The 13,420-nt window shown below is 37.9% G+C and overlaps 1 protein-coding gene across 1 annotated transcript in view; it reads left to right on the top strand.

Moving 5' to 3' along the window:
- LOC130438310 (gamma-aminobutyric acid receptor subunit alpha-2) overlaps positions 1-7,308 on the top strand; it is a 32,632-nt gene extending 25,324 nt beyond the window's left edge. The window contains exons 9-10 of the mRNA XM_056770174.1: positions 2,172-2,374; positions 4,293-7,308. Of these exons, the coding sequence (XP_056626152.1) occupies positions 2,172-2,374; positions 4,293-4,601 (512 nt within the window). The 3' untranslated portion in view covers positions 4,602-7,308. The remainder of the gene's footprint in view (positions 1-2,171; positions 2,375-4,292) is intronic.
- Positions 7,309-13,420: the final 6,112 nt, after the last annotated feature.

The following is a 13,420-nucleotide window of genomic DNA, read 5'->3' as shown; positions in this document are numbered from 1 at the left end:
ATCACGCTTAAGTGCTTTAAAAGCCTTTACATGAATAAGAGCGTGATTATAAAACGTAACACTAGACAAAGGATGACATAACAAACTGTGTTAATTGCATTAAATATTTAAACGCCTTAATCTGAAAAAAAAAGAATGGCATGCATTAATGTGTTGACAGCATTAATTATACTCTGTGTCGTGTTTTATTTATTTTATTTGTGCTGTTATTGTTGATTTATTTTTCTTCAGTGTACATGTATTTGTGTTGATCGTTGATCTATATATGAGGAGTTTGGTTCCAAAATGAGATAACTGAGATAAATTGTGAATTCAAGCTGCAGTTGGTTTGTTTTCATTTAAGCCAATATAAATACAGCTCAACTAACACAATAAAAACATAATTACTTAATTAAAAACATGATTTTTAAAAGATTTTCTCATTTTGGAACCAAGCTCTTGATATTTTTCTGACTGGTTTCACTGGTGATCATATATGACTGTGGAGGTCAGTCAGCACCATATTGACGTGAAATACAGGAATTCATTTCAAAATCAAACACCAAAACAAGTTTAAGCAAGTGAAATACAAGATTTTAGTTAATAATTCAGTTGGTTTTCGTGGGTGTTTATTTGAGATATTTTTATTTTGAAAGACATGTTTGTTATGATCAGATGACTTGAATATATGAGCTACTTTGATTATATGTTGATGTAAATAACTTTGACGCAGTAAACCGACGCGTTCGCTTGCTTTTAGTTGTAATGAAATGGGTTTTCTCTTCTGCATGAAGTCAGCTGACAGACTCTTTATGACATGTTTAGCTCTTGACCGATGTCTCCCTGATGTCATTACATTGATTTCTGGATTTGGCGGTCAGTGTGAGTCATCCATCACACGCTCCCAGCGGTGGTCAATCCCCTTTTCAACAAACAATCTTCTGCCGCTGTCACTTCTGTCTCACCCGCACGAAACACTGAAGAGTTTGACGACAGTGAGAATGAATTAAAAGCGGTCAGACGGGAATCAGACTCTCTTTACGAGCCCCAACTCCGAACATTTGAAGTATAAGCACTGGAGGAATATTATTCTCTTGTTCAAAAAACGATTCACCACCAGGGGCTGTGTAAAAATAACTTTATTTTCCAGTAAACACGTCAGAGGGAAAGAAAAGAATTGATTAAGGATATTGTCACATTTATGAAATTTTGGAGAGTATGTGTTGTGAGATGATGTACAGAAACAGCACGGACGTCCCGACAGATTTCATCTTTCAGAATGTTGAAATACTTTCAATTCTTTGAAACACAGAGAGAGATACACGTAAACCATCTGTTAATTGATTTTCATGAATGGTGTGAATACAACATCAATCCATTGAGGTCATTCTGTGTCATATCAGCCATGTTTTTGAAAATAAATATTTGAAATATAAAAAGTGCAATGGATGAATGTTTAAAAATATCAAAGGATGGCTTCAAAATATAATTGGGAATGATTCAAATCTACATTGTTAAGTGTTGACCTCTGTTTAGGTTGACAGTGAATCACCCATCGATGTATTTAGTCCAGTGATCATCCCCTATGATGACTATCCAAACTGTATCAAGTGTTTTGGGATGTTGGATCAAATTTACAAGTTCAGATTTGTGACCCTGGTTCACAAAACCAGTCTTAAGTAGCACGGGAACATTTTTCAGTAAAAGCCAATAATACATTGTATGGGTCAAAATTATCGATTTTTCTTTTATGCCAAAAATCATTAGGATATTAAGTAAAGATCATGTTCCATGAAGATATTTTGTAAATTTCCTACCTTAAATATATAAAAACTTTATAATATTTAGATTTTTTGCACCCTCAGATTTACAAACGTCTGTATCTCCGCCATATATTGTCCCATCCTTAACAACTCATACATCAATAGAAATCTTAATTCTTCAGCTTTCAGATGATGTAAACATCTCAATTTGGATAAATTGACCCATAAGACTGGTTTTGTTGTCCAGGGTGACATCTGTTGAACCAACCCAACATTTACTACGGTCTCACTCAATAACCATATATTTACCTTGAAATTTGTAGGAGAGCTTTGTTAAAACACGGTTACTTCACTTTTACTATAGTAAAACCATGGTTCACATGCTCTGCTGATGCATGCTGTGTGTTGTCTGTTGTCTGTCTCTGTCAGGTGTGACTACTGTACTGACGATGACCACACTGAGTATCAGCGCTCGTAACTCACTGCCTAAAGTCGCCTACGCCACCGCCATGGACTGGTTCATCGCCGTGTGTTACGCTTTCGTCTTCTCCGCCCTCATCGAGTTTGCCACCGTCAACTACTTCACCAAACGCGGCTGGGCGTGGGACGGCAAGAGTGTGGTCAGCGAAAAGGTACTCGTCTCCCAGCATGCTTTGTGTTGGTGGATTGATCAGTGGTGACGGTTGGTTGACGTTGACTGTGATCGGGAGATAAATGAGAGCGCTCATGAAGATTCAGATGTTTAGTATGTGCAAAACAACCATTTGACTCCTTTAACTAAACATTCTAAAGATGTTCACGTTACTTATTTATCTTTGTAGGAAGAGCATTTTGCCAAATTTTGTACTTTTTGTAGAGTGTGTTTTAAGAGAAACATCTTTTGATGTTAAAATGAAAGCGCAGGACTATTAAAGAGCAATGTTTGGTTGTGTGTTTTTGAGGTTCTGAATTGTTGTTTGGTTTGTTGTGTAATCGTGTTGTTTGAGTTGTGTTTGTCTTTACAGAAACAATAAACACTGATTTCGGTTTTCTACTCTAGAAAAGTCCAGATCAGATGTAAATCACACTGAGATTATCTGCAAAAGTTCAGCTCCAGCGATTCCTCAGTGAAATCTCAATTTTTCCGGCCAAATGATGTTAAAAACTCTTGATATATGAACAGTGTAGTGAGGTCAAGCCTCTTTCTTCATCTGTCTGTCATAAATGTGGAGTTTGATTTGTGTTGAGTGTTGTTTTTATGAGGCTCTCTGTCTCTAGAACAGGATCATTATGTATTCATGAGTCTGTCTCCTCCACAAATCACATTCCTCCAGATAAAGGTCAGTCGGCCAATCAGAAATGACAGAACATATCAAATGTTTATGCAGATCAGCACACTTTCATTTCTTGTGACTCAGAGAAAAGTTCTTGCGTCCGATACATCAGAAATCACCCAGAAATGTCTTGTCCAGACGGATGGTGCTCTTGTTTCTGGGTTACTTTAATAAGAAAAATAAAATCTTTAGCTCGACTTTGTATAGTATCATCACACGCTCACGTGCTCCAGTCTGCGTGTGTTAAACATTTAATAAAATGACAGATGTGTCGAGTCAGTTGTGTTGTAATGAGCCGGCCCTGTCATTTTCAGCTTTGGTCTCTGATGGACATGAAAGAGTGTTTCAGACCCTACGGCGTTTGAGAATTAAATGCAAAGGATTATGGGTCTCATCGGATGTCCAACCTTTGATCCCTCCGTCTGCTCACAGAGGAAAGTTCAGGTGTCAGAAGACAAAAGCCAGAATCATTCAGACTCTTCTCCTCTGGGAGACTCATAGATCTCTGAATCACTGGCCATCATGATGTGCTCATGAAGTCGTGACATCATTCTCATGACAATTAAACACATCTCTTCACATGACGTTTGTCATATTTTTCTCACAAAATTCTTTCAAGACCAAAAGTATCTGATCAATTCTCTTAACAATATACTGTACAGTATATATATATATGTGTATATTTATATTATATTTTACAGTACTGTATGTCTGGAGTCTCAGTTTGTTCAATTTGAAGACAAAGTTGATTTTCCATGATATTTATCCCAGAACTTCATTTAGTTTTCAGGGTTATGTAGGAGCAACCTGTGTGTGTGTGTATAAATGCATGTGTGTGTGTGGGATGTTGTTGTTTATCTTCACACTGCTGTTATGAATCATGAATGTTGGGCTCTGTTCTTCATCATGTGTCAACAATCCCTGTTGTTCCTCCTACTCTTCATCATAATATCACTCATGTTGTGTGTCTTCAGTGTTCTCATCCGGCACGTGAATGATTGATGTTCAAATGACGGGAAGATAACTTCCTCCAGAAACAGTTTTTCTAGTAATAATAGTTCCAGTAGCTGATAGTTATCTGTAACTTTATATGGAAAACAAGAGTCATGTGATCCGTCAGACGATCAGCTGTCACATCAGTGTCATTTCTTTTCTCTTTTTGTCTGGAAGTAACGTTTAGAATGACTTATGGGTGCATGTACGATGATGTTTACATTGAATCCTCTCGTTCCTTTAGAAAAAAGAAAAAGCTTCAGTCATCAAGAAGAACAACGCATACGCCGTCGCCGTGGCGAACTACGCCCCCAACATCACCAAGGACACTGTGCTCCCCACTATTGCCAAGGGCAGCACACCGGATCTAGGCAAAGGCAAAACAGATGCCATCAAACAAGCCGAGGCCAAGAAAACCTTCAACAGCGTGAGTAAAATTGACCGAATGTCTCGCATCATGTTTCCCGTTCTCTTCGGATCATTTAATCTGGTTTACTGGGCGACATACTTAAACAGAGAACCTGTGATCAAAGACATGGTGCCGTCCAACTAGAGTCTGGGATTACAGAACTAAAGACTCGGCCAAAATCACCCAGGGACTCTCTCTCTCTCTCTCTCCATCTGCTCCAGACACACGTGCTCTGGATTGATGCCTTTCCATCTCTTTCTCTCTCATCCGTCGTCTCTCTTTTCTACAGCATTTATCAGCAGTGCTTTTGCGAGCGACGTTTGCCTTTGTACATACAGTATGGTACCTGGTGAAAATGCCGTCTCGTATCTTTACATTGCAGTATTTGGATTCATGTGAGAATTTGTATTTTCGAGCTCTTTTGAAATCTGACCTCTCTCTGTGATATAGATTAGCAAATTATGCTCATTTATTTATGGGGTGTAAATGTGTTTTGTTTGTTTTCGTGGCGGTGCTTGGTGTTAAATAGCCTGTTGTTTTTTTCTAAGATCAAACTCTTTTGTGGTTTGTTCTGATGTTTCGTGCCGGGCCCATACACAAAAAAGACATGAAAACTGTTTACACACATCTGTGCTTTTTACTGTTGCTTTGTGATGTTGTTTTCAAGTCCAAACTATAAACCAACTTTTAGAAACAAAAAAAATCTGTGTTTAAAACTGTAGAGTATAAAAACAGACAGAAAGTGTGTGTGCTGACCGCACGTACAGTGTTTTACACGACAGGACTGAGATGTTCACATGGTTTCTGTTTGTTTTTATGAAACCAGGATGAAGTCCGAATGCTGTCGATAAAGTTTAAATTGTACAGAATCCAGAATATTCCTAGATGAAATCTTCAAATGGTTCTGGATGTGTTTACTGTCAGTTTTTGACCCTTCTAACAGAAGATGTTGGAGGGGGGTGTTTGAAGCTCATACAACATGAACATCTCCGTCCACACTATTATTCAGTCTTTCTCCATCAGTGTGCACATATAAATCACTAAGACAGTAGATCAGTAGATATTTCATTTTCTCCTGAAATGTGAAATGAAAATCGCCGAAAAAAACCCATCAAGTGCCTGAAACGAAGACGGCAACGATGTGATCGATGTGAAGCTGGAGCTGCTCGGCAGGAGAACAGAAACATTCTTCGTCCAGATTCAAGAACCATCAGCTCTTAAGTTTTCGTTTTGAATAAAATCCAGAATAAATAAAACAGTTCAGGTTGAATAGAGATTTCTTTGATAAAGCTGCGATCATAACGTTCGTCTTTCTTTGGGGAAAACCGCTGTTAACTGGCGTGTCGGAATAACTGAGTTTTCGCACGAAATCCGACTCCAAAGCTCAAGTTATAAATCATTATTATAAGCTTACCGTTGTGAATCTCATTTTTCTAATTTTTGTTGTCTTTATTTGACCCACATAATTTTACAGATAAATATAATGTGGACCAAACTTCACTTCAGGTAGACCTCCACAACAATAAAATATGAATAGAAATGATCAATGTATATTAATTGTATTATTATAACCAAACACAGACGCGTGCGTCCGATGAAACCATTCACAGATTGCAGCTTTTAAATTCCTTTTTGACCTCCTGAACACTGTGGTTTCTCCCTAAAATGTGACCGATGTTTAGACAATTTGATTGGTTGATATTTGTGGCATCGTGTTCGGTGTCATCAGTGTTGTTTCGATGAGGAAACTAGTGAACACATGAAAAACAAACAAGGCATTTAAAATACACACGTGATGTTTTCATGAGTTTCTGTGGCACTGTGCACTCCTCTCGCTGAGCGTGTTTCACTGAACATGAGTTTTGGACCAAAAGACCAACAAGTGCTTCAAATACTGCATGTTTACTTCACATGTTTACCCTTCAAAATAATAAATAAGTATTTTTGCTCTTCTACTATGAAAACCTGTCGCGTTACACACTAAACACACACAGTAAATATTGTTCACATCTAATTTGTATATAATGTAAAGAATATTTGTCCAGATTGGTATTGTTGCTGTAACACGACCTCGAGCCTGTTTTCCGTCATCAGTTTGTACAGTTTTATACTCTGAAGTTTTGAGTTGATATTTTCTGATGTATGATGTTGATTTTTCAGCATGCTGTTGTCTCTCCGGTACACACGGCGTTCTAATGATTTGTTTGGTTCGACTCATTCTAAGGATGTTATACTTTCTGAAGATTTATTCCAACATTATTTATTGTAATATATACTTCTCTTCTTGATTTCTGGGTTAATCTGTGTGATACATGTATAATATCGCTCTGCTTTCCTTTATGAATTGCTTTGATTGTATTGGCCGATGGTTGCATCTTTGTTATGCAGAAACTGTTTGAGCAATAAGTAAAACAGGTGATATTAAACCGTCCTGCATGGAAAGAGCTTTCCACACACAGATGTCCTGCTCGCACACATTCTCCTGCTAAAGACAATGTGAAATACTGCATTCCATAATGAATGTTACCATAAGAATGTGAATATTACAGGGTTTTTTGTGCGTTTTTGCTGAACTGTCCATCAGCTTTTATTGACGTTGGAACAATTTCTGAAATTGAATACGTTAGGAATAATTTACAAATTGTATATCTTTGCAAACGTATCACCAAGACCTGCTGTCTGTTATTCTTCTGTACAATGACGTGAATATTTTGTTTTCTGATGTTAATGTGAATTTGGCCACAATAGCAGAACTGAAGTGCTGCTGGGACTCATTTTCTACAGTATATATATATATATTGTTACTCTCTTTCAAACACCATTTAACTTCAACTTTCAACAGCCAATTGCTAAATAAATGACTACGACAAGTCTTAATTCACGTCTGAATTATTTATATTGTTTGATGGTTTTATTCTTTTCTAGAACTAAATGATTGCTTATTGAAATGGGACAAAGCTCCAATGAAGGTGTAAATAAATCTGTTGTTTAGTGTTGGACATCAAGTAATGGACATTTATTTCATGTTGACCATCTTTGCATTATGACAAATGAAATGACAAAACCCATGACGGTAAAATATCAAATAATACGGTCAGATAAGTGGAAAGAAATATTACTATATTTATATTGTCTTTGGTTTGAAATAACTGATGTGGTGTGTTGTGTTTTGTTATGCAATACAGTATTTGTAAGGGATAATGTACCAGCAGCTATGTTATGTTAATTTAGGTTATGTTATGTTATGCATTAGGTTAAGTTAAGTTATGCGAATCGATGTGATGCGATTGCTTTGAGATGCCATGTCATGTCATGTTATATAACATAACATATATAACATTACTGATGTTAATTGTTGCTGTATTTCAACTTGTTAACCGAGGGACACAAATTATTTAACATTGATTTATTCTATCATAATCCTTGAACATTATGATGCTGTAAGAATCAAGTCTGTGAGGTGCGGAAGGATTCATGTCGTCTTCACTTGAGAATCTAGTAATTGAAAGTGAGTTTTGTCCTTCCTGCAAGAAACATGCGACTGTCTTGAATTTCACAAGGTCAGATGGGTCACAAAAAGCAATTACGTAACTTGTCTTGTGGATGATTTCTTCACCCTTGAGACGAAGCAGAAGGCTGTTATTGCTGTGCGCTGTGATTCTCTTCTGTTCATCAGTGACATTTGTAAAATGACGAGGAGGCCAAAGGTAAAATTTCACATTCCGCACGATCCAAAATTCATGTTTAAAGGACAGTTCAACCGAAAATAGGCATTCAATCATTATTTATTCATCCTCATGTGTGTACATCTGTGAGTGTTTTTTCAGTGGAACACAAAAGAAGATATTTTGAGAGATGTCTCAGTGGTTTTGTGTTCGTACAATGGAAGTCAGTGGTGTCCAACAGATACAGGTACAAGTTTGGTAAAGACAGAAGAATCACTGTAAGTACATCATTTCTTTTAATTTCTTTCCGATTTGACCTCAGCAACCACTGCTGTCTATATTAAATCTATTTCTAAACCTGAAATGTAAATTGAATTTTATGAAATGTACTTTAACACATAAAGATGTCTCTTGTTGAATATTTTAGCCCAACACAATGATATGAAGTGACGACCAGCTCCCTCTTCCTCATTACACACATATTGAGCACAGCGGAGGTCTGGCGTTCACCCCGATGTGCTCAGTGAGAGTCGCCCTAAACAGATTGTTGTCTTTGCGTGTCAGCTGGCAAGCTTTTTCTACTCTTGTGATAGATGTGTGATGTTTAGAATGTCTGAGGCAAATAAATCCAGCCGCTCCAATGTTTCTGTAAACTGCTCTCCACTTTCCAAGTAAACCGTTGCTTTTCTTCTGTCTTTTCTTGGCTTTGACACCAGGAGCGGGTTTTGTAATTGAGCTTTTTTTGAGATTTAATCGCCAAGGCGACCGGCCATCTATTTTTAGATCTTAAGATTTGATCAAAGAAGTGGGAACGCATTTTAACAAAGAGTTACAAGCTTTAAGATGTAAAAGGTGCAGGGCAATTCCAGCGTTATGGACGTGACATAAAAATGCTCAGAGAATGAATTTATTAAGATTATATTCAACCGTCTGTTTATATTTTACTGAACACTTGTTGACAGAGTCTAAACATAAAAAAAATTCATCAAATATATTTAAAAAAGGGAAATAAACATGCGTTATGGATGTGACAAAAAAAGGACGCGTTTTTTGGGAGACGATAAACTATATTTTTGTTTCTGTGAAATAAAATGCACAATTCTGAAGCAATAATACCCAATGAGGTTTAGTGATGCCTCCTTATAGAACATAAAATAGTTTCTTTATATTCATTTTCATGAGTCCATTTATGAGGAATATGTAGTGTTATGGATGTGACAATCCTGAAAATGACTCTAATCTAACTATGAAAAATCATGAACTAAAAATAAAACAAATGCTTTACAGGTTTGAAGAGAGATCTCACATGAGTATCTAAACCACCAAATGTTAATCTCTGTGCTGTTACCAGAGTAAAAAGCCGCTGGTAAAAAACTTACTTTTTTCCTAGTAATTTTCACGGAATTGCCCTGCAGTTACTGCCTTTGTTTCTGGTTCCACATTAAATGAGGATTAATGTTCTAACAGATGAAATATGTCTGCTTTGTTTGATGAAGTTCTGTTGAGTTTCTACAGGCCCGAGTCAAATGCTTGTCAACCGAGCGTGAATGTAAATATTTATAGTAATTATGAAGGTTGGTCTGCGCATCCTGAATCACGCCTCCCAACTCATCCAACCACACCTTACCAGAATCCTCATCAGAAAGTAAATTTGATGAACGCAGACATGCAAAAACAACAACACCGCTTCACAGCCTCAGAATTATCATCTTTGTTTTGGCCTCATTTTACCCCTCATATTGAGATATTTAAATCAGACCTGCGAATGGAGAGATTAATAATAAACAGTAAAGAAAAAATGCCACATCATTTGCATGCAAATTGTCCAGATGAGCTCTTCAAATCTAGGTCGTGATTCACGAGTGCCGCGTGTGCGTGTGTATTCGTGCGCGTCACGAAATGCAAAATCAATCTCGTTCCTTGTTAATTATTTGTTCAGCTGTGAAAAGTGAAGTGAAACAGAAACACACACACACATCACAGCTGCTTGAAAGGCTCTAACATGCTTTTATCAGCATTGTTAAAGAATTGAGACGGATGCTCCTCCAGTGTTATTAAACTTTCTCTTTTGATACTAAAGACTTTTATTCAGATCGCTTTTGATTTCAGAAAACACTGCAGGTGCACAGATCTGATCCCTGTACAGCAAATACAGGAACACACTGACATCACTGACATCTGACTCAGGTTGTGTGTTTGAATATATAACCCTTATGTGGTCTGGGGTTGACACTCATGGTCTACAAAATGTAAATTCGTAACTAAATAATTGTTTTCTTTTTAACAAAAAATATTTAGTAATATAGTATAATGATATGAACTCATTTAACTCTGTGAGTGTTTTCAGTTTACTTCTTCAACAGACACTGAGCGTCATGTTCTGGAGGAGGATTGTGGGATTGATGTGATGCTCTAATATTTGTAAGCGTCTGGTGGATTTCTTCTGCTGTAGTCACACAGGTAAGACCTGTTATGATTTCGGTGTCTGTGTGAATTGTCTGGTGATCGTCGCTTTGAAACGTTAGGGGTTAATGAGAGCTAAAGTCCTGTGTTAAAGGCCCTCATTGTTAGTCTTGAATCCAGAGAGATAATCCTCATCTGAACCCACAAATGACATTTTCCCATCAACCCATGTATAGTGTCTGATCTGACGGACCATAAACCCGTCGTCTCTGTAAAACACACGACACCACCAGACCTGATGCCCGGCTGACAGACAATCTATTTCAGTGTCTATGAACTCTCTCTATTACACACTTGGTCTTCTCTCTCATCCTCACATTGGGCAGATAAATGATTCCATCCATCCCATCCACTGCGTGTCATAACTCATGTGTGTATCATGTACAGTTCTCCTGTGTGCGTGATGGCGTGACTGATGGATTATTGTGTGAGCGCGCTCGTAAAAACACAGCACAGACTGCAGAGCTGTCAGCCGTACGTGAAGCTGAGGAATAAATGCTGATGTCTCAGCGCTCATAACTCCTGCAGCTCAACGCTTGTTGTGTCCGTGATTTCTGTTCTGCGTCTTGACAGCATGTGGACGTCAGCTTGGGCGCTCTGCACCGCTCTCTTGTGTTTCTTCCAGCACAACATTTCTTTGGTGTCACTGACACAGATTTCACAGCATTTCCGTGTGCATTTAGTTTTTTCCTGTGGTTGTTGACATTGCATTCCCCTTGAAGAAACTTCTCTTGAAGACCTTGAAGATTTGTTCTCTAGATATAAAACCAATGCAAATCCTGTCAATGTCAATACTGTTTCGTTCTGAAATACTGCAGCTTACTGAGATGTTGACTTGACACGGACTGCACTCACAAACAGCAAAGTCAAGCTTACGCTATATTTTAGAAATACACATTTTACATGACTTTCCACTGACATACACATGACAATTTCACATTCTGTGTGTGTTTCCGTGTTTGTCCCTGTGTGTATGTGTGTCCGTGTTTGTCTGTGTGAAAGTCCGTGTGTGTGTTTTTAATTCCAGCCACCGCCCACAGCATCTCCATATGTCATTACATCGAGTCTGAAATAACACTGCTGAACTTCTGGTGCTGAGAGAGGAATATATTCCCTGATGACTCCTCGACATGCCTCAGGTGAACATAAGGCATAATCATGAAGTTAATTTCACAATTATCAAAGCTTACAGTGTATATGTGAGAGACTGCCATGATGAGATAGAGAGAGAGAGAGAGAGACAGAGAGAAGAGACATTAATGTCACTGCTAGATTTGCCACCGGCATCATTATTCACTCCAGTGAAAGTATTTTAACATCACTGAGATCATCTGGAGACGTTTGATTGAAAGTTTCTCCAGAACACATTTATAAACTGATGAAGTATAACCAGCGCTGGGAATGAAGCAGCTGACCTGAGGGCTGACCGGGGAATGTTTCATCACAATACATGTTCAGTTCTACATCTTCAATAAAGGACCATTTAATGTATATTTTTACTAATGTAAAAAAGAAACGTTTCAGTACAAATCAAGATTTAATTTTCCCATTCACAGACAATCTAATGCTCGATCATATAAGGTCATTTAAACAAGAAAGAAAATGGTGTCTGTGTCTCTTTATCTCAAAACCCTTAGTATAGTTTCTTCATAGAGCTCCGGCAGTCACGTGACCGTTTCTGTTACACCGACATCCTGGCAGGCGAGGACAGCCGTGAGCCAATATGAAATGAATGACGCCAGCTCGAGTTTCAAAGTAACAGAGGTCACTGCTCACTTTCATTCAAAAGACGAAGACATGTGCATAGCAAAATTTAATAGATTAAACATAGTCTCTTGTAGCAGACGCTTTCTTTGGAAAGGGCAGTCCAAGAGGTCATATAACTGACAGGTAAAGCGACCAATCACATTTCGTTTTGTGCCACAGCATGTTTAGAGGCGTTTTAATGTCCCTGCAGTAATATTCACAAACATGTCAAAAGTTAACAAAATGATCATAAAAGTTTATGCCGTGAACGCTGTTGGGTAAGTTACTCTGAAAAGTTGAAGAAAGGGTAAAGGCGACGAGGAAGGCACAGTCCATGGAGCGGCCTTAAAGTCAGCACAGACAGAAAACAAACAGAAGGGAGAGGGAAAAGGACTTCAATTTTACAGTATGTCTAAGATCTGTTTCAGGCGATGACACTGAATCCTTCTACTGGTCCAGTCGTGTCAAAAGTTGTTCATCTAAATAGAAAGCTGTATCCAATACGTTTGACTCGTGTGCAGTAATTTTATTCCAAGTACTATAGATTCTGGTACGATAGTTGGACTTTTTCAATCTGGCAACACTGGCCTTATGCATCAGACGCTTACATAACAGTCTGTGACGTCTGAGACTAGATTAAACATCACAGATCCCTATAATGCCCCCGGGGTGCTTATCTATCAATGAGTTTCTTGTCAGAAGAATGACTGGTGGTCAAAAATATCAAAATATGAATAACAGACTAAATGACAAATCTGACAAATTATTACTGACAAAACTGTATTCAACGTTTGCTTTATTTACTCTCAGCATTCTTTTGTGATATTCCGATGTAAATGGCGATTTGATTGATGTTATTTCAACATATAATCTGTTTGTGTCTTTTTTCATTCCAGTAGTTGTGTTTGCATGACTATAAAGAATAAAGATTTGTGCGTGTGTAAGTGTAGGCCTATGATATTTCGCGTTATGTCATCATTTCTCATGGGTTGATGATTTATCACGCCTTTCACCAAACCCACTTTGGAGCCGTTAGCTCTGGCGAAACAGAACCTGTACGTCTTGTTATCACATTAGTGAAACGGAGCA

The sequence above is a fragment of the Triplophysa dalaica genome, chromosome 16, assembly GCF_015846415.1.
Source record: "Triplophysa dalaica isolate WHDGS20190420 chromosome 16, ASM1584641v1, whole genome shotgun sequence".
In the NCBI taxonomy this organism is placed as follows: domain Eukaryota; kingdom Metazoa; phylum Chordata; class Actinopteri; order Cypriniformes; family Nemacheilidae; genus Triplophysa; species Triplophysa dalaica.
This window is presented reverse-complemented; position numbering and strand designations above follow the sequence as displayed.